Source organism: Puntigrus tetrazona, chromosome 3 (assembly GCF_018831695.1).
Source record: "Puntigrus tetrazona isolate hp1 chromosome 3, ASM1883169v1, whole genome shotgun sequence".
NCBI classification, from domain to species: Eukaryota; Metazoa; Chordata; class Actinopteri; order Cypriniformes; family Cyprinidae; genus Puntigrus; species Puntigrus tetrazona.
The window spans coordinates 6,232,180-6,250,240 of NC_056701.1; the positions used below are offsets into that span (position 1 = coordinate 6,232,180).

General features: G+C 35.3%; 1 protein-coding gene across 4 annotated transcripts in view; it reads left to right on the plus strand.

The window, feature by feature from the left end:
- The window catches only part of prkar1b (protein kinase, cAMP-dependent, regulatory, type I, beta), a 52,737-nt gene that overhangs the window by 19,589 nt on the left and 15,087 nt on the right, over positions 1 to 18,061 (plus strand). For all 4 annotated transcript variants that reach the window (XM_043234830.1, XM_043234829.1, XM_043234831.1 and 1 more), the window contains 4 exons: positions 7,163 to 7,224; positions 9,886 to 9,932; positions 14,237 to 14,395; positions 16,951 to 17,011. In XM_043234830.1, coding sequence (XP_043090765.1) covers positions 7,163 to 7,224; positions 9,886 to 9,932; positions 14,237 to 14,395; positions 16,951 to 17,011 — 329 coding nt within the window. The remainder of the gene's footprint in view (positions 1 to 7,162; positions 7,225 to 9,885; positions 9,933 to 14,236; positions 14,396 to 16,950; positions 17,012 to 18,061) is intronic.

The window sequence follows — 18,061 nt, forward strand, 5'->3', positions numbered from 1 at the left end:
TAAGTGTCACACAATCCTTCAGAAATCTAATTTCTTATTAACATTTCTTATTATTATCAATGCAGAAAACATCGTGCTGCTTAATACATTTTGTTAATACATAATACATTTTGACTTTTTTCTGTGTTCTTTAGAGCAGCGTTTATTAGAAATGGAAATCTTTTGAGACATGCCTTTTATTGTCCCTTTTGAACTATTTCATACGTCCTTGCCGAATGCACATTTCTCCAGGTAACTAAACGGATGAATAATCTTACCCAGCCCAAACCTTCGTAAGGTGCAGTTATACAATGAATGTTCACGGCAGCTCATACGTTTTTGTGTCGGATGAAATTGATTCGAATTACGGATTGGCGTTATTGGGATCTCTTCTAAAAAAAAAAAACACTAGTGGGGACACATTTATTGTTCGCTTATTTTAAGACACTCTTCATCTCCTGAATAAAGACGTTTGCTCTCCTGGTATCATTAGTATTTTTCCTTTCGTGTGTCGAAGCTCAACAGTGGATTCATCTGTGTTAAACTGACAATTATGACCATTGTTTCCCCTTCCCTCTGTCTCCTCTGGCTTCCTCCTGTTGTTCTGCCGTCTTTCCTCCCTCCCAAACATTCCTGCATTCTTTCTTTTTCCTGCCTTAAAGCCCACTGTCTCCTTCAGCTGCTTTTCCTCGACGTGTGAGGTGTTTTTTTTTCTTTCGTATTGTCTGAGTGGTGTGTTTCGTACAGGATGAGAATCCACTGAAACTTCATCGAACCCCTGTGTGGAGGCCGTACTCCATAACACCGATGCTCGACTCATCAACGCTATAAATATTCATTCGTTGCGTTCGGATAATTGACAATTCAGTGGCATTTTTTGGCGTTAAATTTCTTTTGAGATTTACTTCTTTGGCTCGATTTCAGCGTTGGTGTCGCTGTAAATGAATCCATCTATCACTGAAGACAAACATGTGAGACAGACAGACGTATAGACTAGACAGACAGACTGCATGCTCCGAGCTCAGACAGACGGATGGATCCCAAAGGATGAAGCGCGTCCAAAACAGCTGCAATGTTACACATAAAAACACGTAGCTCGTGGCCAATTAAACGTGGGTTTTCCCTGCCTCATAGCAACCCTGTGCAGTGTGGATAAACAGATCTGCACGTCTGCTGCTCATGATTGATAAGAGCGGCCATGTGTGTGCGCGTTTATATAGTTTATGTTAGTGGGTGTGCTTTTTTCCACCCTGCAGTGATACCGATACAGTGAAATCACTGATTATCCCCGGTGAAGTTGTTAATGAGGCTTTATCAGTCTGACTTTGTCCCTTCCTCTCTGTTACAGATGCCATCGCTTGGGAAACAAGGTCAGCACTTTGTAAACAGTTTCTCACACTTAGGGGGAGATTTGGCTTTTTTGTCTGTAATGTGTTTCTATAGAATGCTTGATAAAGCAACGATTTGAACGAAAACAAGCTACGAAAAAAACGCCAATATCATTGTAACGTGCATACTCTGCCATTCAAAAGTTTGTGCTCATCATACTGTATATAATTGATAAAAAAAATACAGAAAAAAGGTGAAAATTTGTGAAATATTTTTGCTATTTAAAATAGCAGTGTTACATTTTAAATTGCTTTAAATAATTATTTATTAATATAAATAAATGCTGTACTTTTTACTTTTTATTCATCAAAGAATCTACAAATATTAGGCAACACAATCATTTTAGCATTGATGATGAATCATTATTTTTGAATGCCGATTCAGTATTGACCCTCAAAATTCAGCTTTGCGTCACAGAAATAAATGATGAAGTATATTATAATAGAAAAGACACTATGTAGAATTTGTAGTAATTTTGTACAATATTACAGTTTAACCAATAAATACAGTCTTGATGAGAATAAGAGACATTAAGAATCGTGTCGATCCCAAACGTTTGACCACAAATAATATATTATGTAAACTAAATGGTAACATAAATTAATCAATTTTTTGTATTTAGCTCCATTTTGTCACAAAATTTTTATCGCGTCATTTATTCAAAATGAGTCAGCCCTCTGCGTTTTGCACGCGAACAACTGGAATAGTTCGCGCAAAAATTAAAAATATATTGGAAATGTGCTCACTCTTATAGATGAGTTTAATTTAATTTGAACTCAATTTTAGCATTACATCACTTCCTCACAGGTCCTTTCGTGCAGTTGTTTTCGTTCCTGCATCCATCGTTTCGCTTTCCCCAGCGAAAAAGTCATCTTGTCTGAATCAGGAGAGAAATCTGCACAGATCAAGCACCGTTTACAAGCCAAAGCGGTCCGAAACGTCTAAACAAATATGTTGGTGGATTTTGATCTCCGAGGGCAAAAGAGGATGGACTTTTTCACTGAAGGAAGTGTTTTTATGGATTATGGACTGGTATGTGACACACGTGTGAACATCTGTCCTTATTGAGAGGCTGTGTTTTGCAGATAGCGTGTCTCAGGACCGATCTCATAAAAGTACGCAGGTGTGTGAGTCTCTCGGCTGTTTAACGCGCAACATGTCGCGGATGAAACAAACACCCAGATGCGTCACAGTCAAATGCTTTAAACCAGACGTTGCTCTCTGTAGTGACTTCACCGATGATTAAGTGAAAGTTGCGCCATTAAAAGAGACAGCTCACCAAAAATGGACGTTTCGTCTTCTCTTACTCGCCCCGATTTCGTTTCTGATCCGTATGACTTTGTTTGGAAGTCTTTGGGCTTTACCTCAGCTGGCTTTTACTGTCTGTAGGCCAAAGAGTTTGTTCCTGTGCATTCAGCTGTTTCTCCCTTGACGTTTGCGAGTATAAGGCAGGCTCAGGCTTGTGTGGACAAATAAAGGAGACCTAATGTTGGTGCTTTTAACACTTTCCCTTTGAAAGAGTGAGGTTCAATTAAAGAAGAAGAGAAGAGGTGATGATTTAGGAGCCTCATTAGATTTTGCGGTCACACGTACGCACACAAAAACAGTCATTTACAGAGCGCTGTGCAGACGCTCGCCGTCATCTTATATTTTCTTTTTTACGATGTTCTGCTGCTTTGTGTCTTCAAACGAAGTATAAATGTCTCTGAATGCCGTGAAAACAACACAAGCCGTGATTGGTAGCCAGTTATAATTATTGATCAGACCAAGCTGCAAACAGGGACAAATCAGTCAAAATTCGGACTGTACTTACACATTTTTTCAGTTTTTTCGCATCTGTCGTCCTTTTTTTCAATCAAAATGCTCGCTACAGATGCGAAAAACCCAGAAAACAGAACCTGTTTTTAATTTTTTTACGATGGACGAAAAAGCAGTGGCCAGTAATGTGTATTTTTGCCAAATTAATAGAAATAAATCGTTTTGAAAAAGTAACCAAGGCTGCATTTATTTGATCGAAAAATACAATAATTTTTTTTGTTTTAATATATGTTCAAACTTTTATTTATTCCCGCGCTCAAGTCTCAATTTCCAGTCTTCTGCGTCACATGACCCTTCAGAAATCATACTAATATGATGATATGATGAACATTTTATAATTATCAATGTTGAAAACAGTTGTGCTGCTCAATGTCTGCGTAAACCGTGATACTTTCCGACATGTTTGAATAGAAAAATCAAAATAAATCCCTAAGTAACATTGTAAATGTGTTGTACAGTTACTTATGATCAGTTCAGCGCGACATTTGATGAAAAAAAGTAAATATTCCATAAAAAAACATGGCAGTATGTGATCATTGCCCAGCAGCTGATCAGCCTCTGATTCATTGACAGCAGTGAACATCACTCACTTTATCAGTTTGTGGTTTTTGGATGGGAACTGAGGATACTTTACTCATTCTTTTCCCAGAAGGCTGTGCTCTATGCTCATCCCTCATCCACAGTGACTTCCTCACTGACACATCTCACGTTCCTCGGTGTATCCCACCCCAAATCTGCGGTGAATCCCACCCCCCTGCAGTCTCTCTCTAAACCCCATCCATGTGTTTTATCACTTATATATATTCTCAGTCTTACTCAAACCCACCGACTTTTCCTCCTCCCACTCATTCATGGACAGGTTCAGACGAAACCCTGTTCCTTCTCATATTGCTGTCTGCCTCCTCAGGTTTTAATTTCTTCTCCTGCTTAAAAAAAAGACCAGCTTTTTTTTGGTCAAGGCTGGTTTATGCCGGTTAATGCTGGTACTTTTTTTGCGCTGGTACTCGAAATACGGTGAAGATGGTCAGTGTTGGTGTTGCTGGTTAAAATATCCAGCATCATCATCCGGCATTTCAGCTCTAGGTGGAAAGAATAAAAATGAAGAAGCAGTTGAGAGTAAAGTCGTTCTTCTTTCAAATGATGCCTCATTTTTTAGAAGAAATAAGCATTGGCTATTAAATATTTGCTTGCTTTTCCTTTAAGACTTTTCTCTGGACTCTCAGGTTTAATGCATGGATCAGATTTTTTGACTATGTTGTTGTGTCTGTTTACTTTCACACAACACGTCTCGTATTAATATCTATATTTACATAAATCTCCCACCCGAACTAGAACTATTTATAAAAAAAATAAAATAATAAAATAAATAAAAGCCTCTTTTGCTCATCAGGGTTATTTAATGTTTAAAAATACAGTAAAAATGGCAATATTGTGAAAATGTTTTCCAATTAAAAATAGGTGTTTTCTATTTTAATGTATTTTAAAATGTACTTTATGCCTGTAATGCAACGCTACATTTTCAGCATCACATGATCCTTCAGAAATAATTATAATATGCTGATATGCTTACACACTTAAAAATAAAGGAGCTTCACAATTCCATAGAAGAACCTTTTTTTGGCTCCATAGAGAACCTTTAACATCTGAAGAACCTTCCTGTTTCACAAATGGTTCTTTGTGGTAAAAGAAGGTTCTTCAGTTTCTTTCCGAACCCAAACTTTTGAACCATTTTTGGGAAATGATCCCATAACCTTACCATCTCTTGTAGCTCTGGTTGAGCTCCTTCTCAAGCACTTCCCACCCACTCCTTCCTCGCTGCCGCCGCTCATCACCGGTCACCTTCTCAATCCCTTTCTCCTCCCTTTACCTCAAGACTTCTCCTCTGATCTTTCCTCCGTCTGACATCATACTCTGACATCACACTTTGGTTGTTTTAATGGCTGCTCCCAGCTCTGTTTGGACCACCTCACCTCGCTGAAATAGCCGCGGTTCAGTTCCCCAGGGAGCCATCATCATCATCTCCCACTGAAAGGGTAATCTGGTAACGCCGCGGGGCTGTGAATGGGTTCGAGTGCTGGGGAATCCCCGCAGCCAGACAGCTGATGAGAGCTCTCGTGGTGGAACTTTTTAAATAAACATCCTTTACACTCAGTAAACGTCTAAAACCAAGTGCCTGCGACTGAAGACCACCTACCAGATGCTCCATTATTTGCTCTCAAGACTGGAATATGAGCTTGAATGCCTCTAATCACTGCGTTAAAGCTTCCTCTGAAGTGGAATGCTTGCAATTACTTTTATATTCATATGAACTCGGAGGAATTCATTTTAACAACTTCTCACTGTTTCTACATGTTTTGTGAGGCACCATTGCATTATAATCATCGTTATAAGCGTGTATTAATTAATAAACTTTTTGTGTGTGACAGAGTTCTTATTGCCTAAACTAAAATTTTATTATTTATTTGCTATTTAAAAAAGCCAAAATTATATATATATATATATATATATATATATATATATATATATATATATATATATATATATATATATATATATATATATATATATATATATTTTTTTATTTTTTTTTAAAATGAAACGTAAGCTTGAAAAACTAACTGAAATACAATAATTTAAGCTGAAGTGATCAAATTAAAGCTAAAACTGAAAAAAGCAAATTAAAGTTAAATATATATATATTACGATTAATTGCAGCCAAAATAAAAGTTTTTGTGTACATAATATTTATCTGTATATATTTATTATGTATAATGACACACACATACAGTAAATTTTTAGAAAATATTAACATTTATATTTATACAATTTATTATATATTATATATTAAATATATTTCGCTTAGAAACATAACATATTTTTCTTAAATATATACATGCATGTGTTTGTATTTATATGTACATAATAAATATACACTGTACACCCTCATATATTGTGATATTGTGTTCACAAATGTTTTTTTATCATGAATGCAATTAATCGTGGTTAACCAGCACTAATATAAATATGAGGTGAGAATTTAATACTAAAAAACATTAAAAAATCATAAACGTTTCCTTACTATTTGAATTTTTGTTTTAGCTGAAGTGATAAAATTACTAAAACTAAAACAGAAATAAAAAATAAAAGAGCGCTAAATAGCTTAAAAACCAATAAAATAAGAAAAAATAAGCAAAATGACTAAAATGTAAATAGTTAATAAACAAAAAATATTATCTAATATTACACAAATGAACAAAAATGTTGTAGGATTTACTTTGAAATTATTATGAAAAAGAAAATACATAGAAACAAGTAACGCTGAAAAAAACAGTGTTTTCTTAAAGTACCCCAATAAGCTTTTGTTTCATTTACAACATTAAGAAATCTTTTGTATTTGTAAAATACCAATGGTCATAGCTCATCTGCTGAATTACAGCCATAATTTTTTCCACAATTTGTGCGCCTTGACATATCAAGCATTGAAATATTTAGCTTGTAAACGTATATACTTAATACTGCGGCACTGACAACACAACAGCAGCAGCAAATAAACACTGCCTACAACCGGCAACAGTAACCGGAGAGGTGTATTGTGGGATGGAGTCAGGGGTCATGTGTAGCGGCTGACACGCCAGTGGCTCCTGAAACACAAAGAATGGAAGTGCATTATCAGGGTCATAAACTTGTAACACTTACGAAACTCTTTGCCTTCACACAGGCACGGCTGTGCAGGTTTTGTTTCTTGAGGGTGTGTGTCTCATAAAGAGAGAATTTACTATTAGTTTGTTGCTTTTTTTACGTTAATCACGTGTGTTTCTGTGGATATGTGAAAATGTGGGTTGAAGGGTCTGATACCATACCGTTGACATCTTCATATCACATTTGATTTGAATTCTCTTGAACTGAATTCTTAATTTTTCTATTTCCAGTGATTAAATGAGAGATTAATCGAATCTATTTCTTTTTTCCCCCTCAGTGACATATTTGACGCCATGTTTCCGGTCACACACATCGCCGGGGAGACAGTAATCCAGCAAGGTACAGTATGGAAAAACTATTGTTTTATATCGTATATACCACACGTTTGCAGCAGTGAGGAAATCTCGTTTTATTTTATTAGGTTTTTTTATTACAATATAATCATTGTTATAATGTATAGAATAATTTAACAATTAAATGAAATGCTAAAAAAACACAAATAATGAAACAGCTAAATTAAAATAACAAAAAAGATGAAATTGTACATAATTATTTATATTTAAATATATATATATATATATATATATATATATATTTATATATATATTATATATATATATATAATATATATATATATATATATATATATATATATATATATATATATATATATATATATATATATATATATATATATATATATATTATATATATATATATATATAAAATTCTATTATAAAATTCGACTTCTAAAAATACCACTATGCATGATTTGATTAAATTTTTTTAATTAAATTTTTTTAATTTTTATTTAATTAAATATTTTTGTTTTTTATTTATATTTTAAAATAACATTTTATATGCATTTAATATTTTATGTACAATTTATTTATTTTATTTTTTTCCAAGCAACAAACTAACCCAAACCTAATTTTGAAAATCATCTCTGATGGAATGATATCTGAGATTTCCATAACCTCTGGGTGATCATTTTTTACCACAGTCTAAATGAGCTACACTACTGTTCGAAATATTATAACATTTTGGAACAAAATGACACATAAAGCAGGCTCGTGTAGCTCATGTGAAGTACCTGTGTGAAGTATGCTTTTAGACCTTTAGAGATTTCATTCTTCTTCGTGTGATGTATTTAACGTTAAGTGACATTTACGTAGGCATACAGTGCAAAACACAAGAATGCAAACCAAAGAAATATCAAAAGAAAGATCTCTAAACTAAACAATTTTCACCAGCAAATGACTTTCACTAATAAATACAAAGTAATAGTAATACATTGAAATAAATATATGCGGTTTTAAATTACTGTGAAAAGACCGAAGTAAAGACTTCTGATGTTTCTCCAGAAGATACGCGTCTCAAGAAAACATCTCAACGTGATCTCTACATAATCCCATACATTTCTCATTAAAATTCTTCAGCGACCAATGCTCTTCATCCCATCTTCTCCACATTCAGGCCTTCAGTGCGCCAACAGACAAGGCTGAATGATGACACCTTCATGTTGAGCAACCATAAAGTCCTGATACTAAGCTCACAAATGCATTGCAGATTGTTTTAGTTATGTTCGGTGGGTGATGAGGGTTTTCAAACAATGAGCTCTTTTTGTTTTCATGTGGAGTTCATAAGCGATAGAGAGCACTTCTCACACGCTCTCTGTGCAACGGCGTTCCCGAAGCAGAGTTTCGATGCATTTATCTAACGTGGGCAGACTGCCCGTAAAACTAGATCTAGGAATGCTCGACGTTTCGTTTGCGCGCGTGTGTGTGTAGAAGTGTGCGTTTTTTGTTCTCGTCAAATATTTGACCGCGCTCCTTGACTCAAAGATCTGTTAGCCAAAAAACAGAAACTTCAGAGCAGAGGTGATAAAAGACAGGAAGACAGGAACAATACTAAGAAAAATGAGCTGAGCGGCTTGAAAGAGAGAGAGAGAGACGGTGTGTACGGTGAGTGTGTTAAGATAAATTGCTGGCGTGATTTACGAGCGCTTAGTGTGTTCGGTGTTAATTAGCCCCGTGAACCCGCGTGAACTCGGCAGCGCACGGATCACGGGCGCTTTTAACTCACACACACACACACACACACACACACTCGCTCGCTACCAGGATCCCAAACACCAGTTTCAACACACACTCAGACATCAAAGAGCCCCTGAACCTACAGAAATGCTTTATGGAGCGGCCTTTAGCTTGGAGACGTTGATCGGGGCCTGTGGCTTCTGGCACACCCAGCCGTCCATTAAAAACTCCCAAATGGGGTGTAGATGAAGAAGCCTGGGAACGGTTCAGACGGCGGCGCTCTGGGAGGTGCTGACGCTTTTAAAGTGGTGTGCCATCTTTTATCTTCGATACGCACCGCTGTGTGTGTGTTCTTGGGAAACGGCGAGTCGGAAAGAGATGGAATCTGGGAACGAGATGATGTTATTTATCCTTTCCTCCTTTCCGTCCTGAATTTAAGGGTCCCGTGAAATTAGAACGGGAGTCTCGTGGCTTTCAGGCCGTTAGGCTGCGGGGTCAGCTGGATGCTAATGCACGCTTGAAAGGTTGGCCAATTAACTTCTCAAAAGTTTGGGGTCGGTCATGTTTTTTTTAAGTAAAGAAATGAACGCTTTTAATCAGTAAGGATGCATTAAATTTGACCAGAAGTGGCAATAGAGACGTTTTTTGTTCCGTGAAAATGTTTCTTGAGCAATTAAGCGTAGAATGGTTTCTGAAGTCACTGAAGACCGAGAGTTCAGCTTTCCATCAGTTAAAATATATTTCATCACTTAAATAGAAAGCATTCATTTTTAATCCAATACATGCAGTCTAGGTGAGCAAGACGTCTTTTAAAACATTTGATCCTATCAACCCCAAACCTTTGGAAGGTAGCGCATGTTCGATATTTTGTGTGGACTGAACTGAGCAGAAAATCAAGGAAAGGGAAGAAGGAAAGAGTGCTGTTTATAGGCCAGCTCACCGTTTTCTCTTGTTTTTTTCTCAGGTGACGAAGGGGACAACTTTTATGTGATCGATCAAGGAGAAGTTGACGTGAGTTCAGTGTTTCGTACCTGTTTTACAGTCAGATAAACCATAAATGTCTACATTTGCAATATATTCATCAGTATGCGAGTGTGATAGGGTGAATCTTATGAAACTTACAAATACAATTAAACCTAATTCCAAATAATGTGAAAAATAATCTTATTGTAATCTTATTATCTTATTTATATATATATATATATATATATATATATATATATATATATATATATATATATATATATATATATATATATATATATATATATATATATATATATATATATATATATTAGTTTGGGTATGAATCAATTAAAATAGACAATTCAATGCAGTAATGACATTTTGGGATGGGAATATATTTATTATTATTATTATTATTATTATTGCATTCATTTACCCAGTGTGAAATTTAAAATGTGTTTTCTCCATTGACATTGGTATCTTACCTGGTCTTGTTTATGTAACTCAGCTCATCCGATTAGGATCACATCCAGACACAATATAGTAGGTCTGTGCTGTATGATAAAAATCTTCTCCACCGAAAAAAACCTTTTTTAACACTTACTGTCATTGTTTTACCTTTCCAAAAGATGACACGGATAAAGTTCAAGTGAAGTGAAGTCATTATCTCCAGAGAATCCACTTCCCCTTTTTGTTTTAAAGAGAAGCTTTAAGATTTTCTCTGTAAATGCATTTTCATTTATCATCCTGGGAATCTGTAGCATTTTCCACCCCTTTTTTCTGTTCCTGTAGTAAATAAGATTGTTTGGTTTTAAAGCGGCCTTTTGCACGCTTTTCTAGCGTTTTCTTTTTTTTCCCAAGAGTGCATTAATAACGGCAGTCATGGCTTCCTGAACCGTTAATGGTCATAGTTGAGCTTTTATGACAATTTTCCACGCTCTCTGTGACTCTTCAAACAGACTGTTTATGTTACTGTAACTTTAAGATTATACTTAAATGATTAGCATACATGTGAAACGACTAAGAACCACATGCCAAGTTGCTGAATAATGAACAGCGCACGTGAACGAACGGACCTGAATATATGCTACTGTTCAAAAGTTTGGGGTATTTTTTTTTATCTTTTAACAGAAATCTCAAGGTTGGATTTTTTTTTAATCGCTAAAAATCGTATAACAATTTAAAATATCTGTTTTCTGTTTGAATGTTTTTTTTTAAAAGTGATTCATTTCTGTGAAAAGCTGAATTTTCAGCATCGTTATTCTACATTTCTCCAGTGTCACGTGATCCTTTGGAAATCATTAGAAGCTGATTTGCTGCTCAAAAACATTTATAATTGTTATCAATGTCAAAACGGTTTGCTGCTGGATTCCTTGATCAATAGAGAGGTCGAAAACAGCATTTGCATGAAATAGAAACCTGTAAAATATCGAAGTCTTTCCTGTGACTTCCTTGCTAGATAAAAGTACTAATTTCCATCAAAAACACTCTTACCGACGCAAAACGTTTGAACGGTTGATCATAAATGTGAATAGCCATATGGCAATGCATGCTTGTGACGTCATAACATTGGCGGTTGGTCCATTTTTTGAGATTTTGGAGTATGTCTGCGTAATTCATTAAGCTTCATCTTTTTATTTCAATAGCTAAACCTAATGTTCTTAGCGGTCTTGTTAGTGGCGAGTCTGTTCTGCTGGTGCATGTGCTCAGTGATCCGCTGTGTGATATACCGGTGCTAATGTTTCTCCTCTGCTCTGGACGAGCTCCGAGGGCACGTCGAGTCAGCGCTAGGTCACCGCCACATCAGATTGCAGCGTATCGAGCTCCTGGTTCGGAGCCAGCGCACTGAGACCAGCAGAGCTCCGTCCAGCTCTCGAACGCATGCAAGATACAGACATGAACCCGTCTGCTCGTGTGTGTAAGAGAGAACGCACCCCTCCGCAGAGCTTCCAGACACATGCTCTCGCGCAGGAATGCATCCCGAATGCGACCGTGATGTCTCTCATTAGCAGAAAGGATAAATCTGCTGTGACTTTGGAGCGCGTAGCACTGCATGCTAATTGGGAAAGTTGGAATTCATTAGCGCGCGCACACTGGAGAGAAGAAAACATGCACTTTCAGTCGCTTGAAGTGATATTTGCTGTTGTTTGCATGGAAGTTGGTCCAATAAAATTACTTAAAGGAACAGTTCGCCCAAAAACGATTTTTTGAAAATTGTTTCAACATGAAAACCTGTACAAAAAAGTCGGAGATATTTTGGAGCCGTTGACTGTAGAGCCAGTAGCTGTATGATTGCCAGCATTTTAAAATATATTCAGATAGAAAACAATAACTGCAATTATTGTAATTATTTAATTTGTATAATATGTAAAAATACTTTTTATTACCTCGTATATAAATATAGTATAATATTTATAATACTTTTTAAAATCTTCTTTTGAAAATTTTAATTTTTCGATATAAAATCAATCCATAATATTCTATATTATGAATTTAATAAATTATTATTATTATATGCAATCATATTTGACTCAGAGTATATATATATATATATATATATATATATATATATATATATATATATATATATATATATATATATATATATATATATATATATATATATATATATATATATATATATATATATTTATATATATATATAAATGTATTCATTTACATTTTAATAAATGCAGCATAGGTGAACTTTTTTATTTTTTTCAGAAATCTACTTTTTTTTATTTTTTTTTTTATTCAGTGTAATTCTACATTGCATAAGTAAAATAATTTTGTCAAACTTGGTATATACTTAATGCTCATGACCCGAAGTATGCAGTGATGCAAACAAGGCTGTTAAGAATATCAGGAAATTGACAAATCATGTAGAGCTACTCTAATATCTCTAGATTCAAATATGGACCAAAAAAAAGATATTTTGAAGAATGTGGTTTACCAAACCGCTGGTAGCCATATGGAAAAAACACGGAAGTCAATGGCTACCGCCAACCGTTTGATTGTTAAAGTAACAATCTTCAAATGACAAACTCATGCCGGTTTGAAATGACATGAGGGTGACTAAATGAGTAAATAAACGTTCATTTTGGGGTGAACTATGCCTTTAATATGTGACAGAAGGCTTACTGTAAGAATAGCAAGCACACTTTCTCACCTGAAGTGACATGTTGACCGGCTCTAAGGAGGCTGTGACCCGAACCTGTTCCAGTGGCCGGTCTGGAGAGCACAGATACCTGTGGAATGTGTCTTAGATATCTGGCAGGACGCCCGGACAGAAGATGAGCGTTTATTTCTGCCCCGTGTGTTAGGTTTTTATCTCCTCTCATAAAATCAACAAGTGGATTGTGTGTCCGCAGGTGAAACCCAAGCAGCCTCTGTGGAAAATGAGAAAGAGGCTCCTCGTGCTTCTCTGTGTGTGTGACCACATGCTGACACACAGATTCATTGAGATACTCTCTTCGCCAGCGTCGCACGGTTGTGCCAGAATGAAAGACAAAACAGGAGAGAGGGTCTTGAGGTGTTATCTAATTCCTCGTAAGACACTTTAGAGGATCCAGCGGGGTTGAGAAGATAGAAGGAGATCACCTGTCTCCATATGAACGCCCATGCCTATCTGTAATAAGAAACAAGAGTTCAGCCAGTCTTTGAAGATGGAAATCTAGTCACTGTATTTTATTTAAATGTGTCTGTTTATTTACGGTTCATCAGTTTACGGTATTCATTTTCATAATCTTGTTCAAAATGCAATAGGTGAATTCCACAAGAAATTTGTTTTTATTTTTATTTTTTTGTATTCAGAATTTCATTATTACTGTATTTTTAATAATATAATATTATATATAATATATAATAATTATAACATATAATAAATGCACATCTTTCAAATTGAATACATTTTATATAATAAAATGTTTCAGTAAAATGTATTAAAATTATTTTGTTCTGACAATCTGAATCGTCCCAAGTAATTATCGTATTACATATTATAAATATGTAACATATTACATATAATTTTTTTACTTAAACGTAATACATTAACCATTTTCTATCTGAATATATTTTAAAATATATTTTGAATTGAAATATTATTTCACTATATTAAATTTTTTATATATTTTTTAATTAAATAAAAGTGGCATTGCCATTTTATTTATACAAATTACATTTTATTTTAACTGCAGTAGTAAAATAAAAAACAAAACTGAGGATTTTAGCAATCTTGGTGTATTTTGGAGGTCAAATGCATTGTAAAATACTGTTGTCTTCAGTTAATGCATATTCACGTGCATTATGAACAGAAATAAGCAATGATTTGTCTCTGTCTCTCTCTGCAGGTGTATGTAAACGGTGAATGGGTGACTAGTATCGGAGAGGGGGGTAGTTTTGGAGAGTTAGCTCTGATATACGGGACCCCTCGAGCTGCTACTGTGAAAGCCAAGACTGACCTGAAACTGTGGGGTATAGACAGAGACAGCTACCGCCGCATCCTCATGGTATGAACACACTCACACACGATCATTACACAGAGACAATAAACCACCTCAGTCATCTCAGATTTGTCATTTGTGGGTGAGCTGTTCCTTTAAATGCCCTCCCTCCCTCCGCTCGCTCAGATGTCATGGCATTCCAGATTGAAGCTCTTGACCATTGTGCCGTTGGCATACTCAAACTAAACCAAACTTTCCAGCCTTTGGTATTCTTTAACTAAATACTTACTGTCTCGCTCAGCGGCGTAATCCGCATCGAGTGCTCCATCTGTAGCAGTGTTTGTGTTTGTAGAGTGTGCGTGTGTGTGTGTGTGTGTGTGTGTGTGTTGTGGGAATGAATAAATGAATATTTCTAATGGCCCCTCTAGCCTCCGTGGAAACTGTTCTCCACACAGAGGGACCAATTTAGATTTTTTTGTCGGGCCATCGTTTGGTTTTTCTTTCTTTTTAGTGTCTTCCTCGCTTTCTTATGCAAACACGCACTTTTCATGCAGACTTACTCTCTTCACACACACACACACACTCTGCCTGTGTTTTGCCTGTCAGATTGCAGCTAAGCTGAGCTGCTCTTAATTAAGCCAATAAATTATTGTGCGTGTAGCTGCAGTCAATTAGAGATATGTCAGTAATTCTTAAAATGTGTCATATTCCACGTCCACACTGACTCATAAAATCTTCACGTTGTGTCATATTTGTGTGCAGATATACCTGGACAGTATAGAAAAACATATACATCTATTTTTAGCTTGATGTTATATTGACGGATGTGCTGTAATCTGCTATCTTTTTCCAAGAAAATTTTGACAACTGTATAATCTCGATAACTATGAAAACTATGTTAAGATTATGTTAATTTTTTGGTTTAGTGTACATCTTGAAAGGCTTTTTGATTGAAATGATGATTGGGGAATTTTTTTTTTAAATGATGTAAATATATAATTAAATATCATATTTAATTATTATTAATTATTTTATATATATTATGTTTTAATTTTCACATTTAATGACAATTTTAGTAATTGTAAAAATGTAGTTATTGAAAAATGTACATTTACATGATATCATAATATATTATAATAATCATTTTAATCATATTATAATAAAGTATTTTACGTCTTGATTTAACCTACAGTAAAAAAGCTTTTGGACTGAACTGATGTGCAAAAATTGTTTTTTCACATTACATTTGTTCATTTACTTTTTTGTTCATTTACATTCATTTATTTTCTCATCGTATATTCTAAAAGGCTTTTCATTTTGAAAATGATACATTTATTCTGTAATTATTTATGTATTTATTTAACTTATTCATTAAATATATTTTTCACATTAATTTGCGATTGTAAAAATGATTGTAAAAATCACTTACTGAAAATCGTACGTGTGCAATTTGTACACATTTAATTTATGCCAATAGTAATAGAATATAGATTATAATAAGAATGTTTTTTAATAAATATTATTTATTCAGGCATGATGTGTATTTTAATTGTGTGTGTATATATATATATATATATATATATATATATATATATATATATATATATATATATATATATATATATATTTAATTTTTTTATTTATTTATTTTTTTTTACTTTGATTCATTTTCATTTCAAGTTATTGTAAGTTTTTATTTCTTTTTTTCTTTTTATTTTTACTCATTGAGGAGACATTTATGCACATACAGTAAATATGCACTCGAATGCGCCTCAAATTTCTCTGTTTTAGCTCACATTTTATACGCGTGGTCTTTCTCATTTGCTCTAGTAAAGAGATCCCCACCGAGTCTGTCTACAGAAAACATATACTGTTTATTTGGGAAATGCGGGTGAACTAATCCATTAAGCTTGACCAGCACTTGCCAGTACGCCGTAGATCACGATGTCATGCTTCACTTCAGTGTCTGCAGGCCATCTTAGATGTTCTGATGTTTTTGTATCTTCTTCTCAAACACCAGGGGTGGAGAGGTCACTGACCTCGTAAGAGAGAAGACCTTCACGGTCAGTCACTCCCTGGACATTACCATGTACGTGTCTTTGTCTGGGTTCTGTAGGTGGTTTAGTGAATAAAGTTTCACAGTCCATCTCAGAGGAACATTTTGACCCAGATGTTTCTCCTAAAATTAAATGGACTCAATTGTTGACATGCAGTGAGGGAAATACACATCTGAGGAAGCCACATGAGATGACTCCACTTCACCGTTTAATCTCATCCCTGTCTTGAAGAAACAATTGAGACACTAAGAAGATCATTTGTGATTTCCCTTTCCTACGAGACTGTCTCCACTTAATGTGTTTCTGTGTGTTTTATTTGAGTATTAGAGAGAGACAGAGCTGAAAAAGGCATCACAAGGAACAAAAGAGAAGGAAGGCCAAACTTTGCTTTAATCTGAATGTTTATAGTTCTTCTTCAGCAGAGTGTTTAAGGAAAGTCCCCCGGCTTTGTTCTCAGCGCCGTGTTTCTTATTCTTGTTGTGTAGAGACTGATTAGAGGGCAGGAGATTTTGTTACCCGACGTCCTCAGCGTGTCTCCTAACTGCTCCTTCGATGTTTTTTTAGGGAAGCACGTTGAGGAAGAGGAAGATGTATGAAGAGTTCCTCAGCAAGGTGTCTATACTTGGTAAGTCTTGGTTATGCACTTGCTAGAATCAACTAACAATTTCTGATATGCATTTATTGATCTTTGTTAATTTTAGGTGCTAATGTAAATAAAGGTTCATGTTACATTTACATTTCGTCATTTAGCAGACGCTTTTATCCAAAGTGACTTACAAATGAGGACAATGGAAGCAATCAAATTTGTTCTATTATTTCCGTTATTGTCGTTAGAACCCTGAGAAGAGTGAATTTGAAATGTTGTGGTCCAGTGTGCAAAAACTTCTAGAACTGGAAAAAAGATTCTTTATTGGAATCTGTGGTTCCTTGAAGAACATTTGTGGAACCTTTCATTTCACAAAAGGTTCTTTATAGTGGAGAATGTTCTTTAAACCATTTAAAATGTTCTTTTAACCTGTTCAGTGAAAGGTTCTTGGGGTAACCACAAGTGGTTCTTCTATGGCATTGCGTTGGCACTCCTTTTGGTTCCTTTATTTTTAAACGCTGAATCTGAAGAACCCACTAACCCTTATTTCTAAGAGGAGAGCCGTGATTGACAGACACCGCTGCGGCACACAACGCCAGCTCTACCCTGACTTGCATTCCAGCGGTTTTGTATGGTGAGAGAGACAAAGAGGAGAGAGAGATGAACATTAAGATGGTCAGTTGTGTGGTGACCCCTCGTCCTTCAGCACCCTGAGGTCACGCGTCGCTCTAAATGGGGTTATTAAATGGCTGAACAAACACACTCCTCCTCTCGGTTTCCTCTGTTTTTCTTTTACTCTGTGTTCTCCGTTTCACAGCCCTGTCATGGCCTGTCTTCAAACGCCCAGCTCTCTCGCTCTCCAAACCTCTTTTCTTCGCTCGTCTTCTCGCCTTTGAGGGGGGCAAGTTTTTGTTTGCGTAAGATTTCTTTGAGATTGCGGTGAAATCAGCACTATTTCGTGGAGTGTTTATGAGAGTTTATGAGGTTTTGACACTTGTGAGGTCTTGCGCTTAAAAAATAAGAGTCGTATTTTAATATCCACTCATATTTATAGTATAAAAACTTTGAGGTGAACTTTTGACTAGTAAG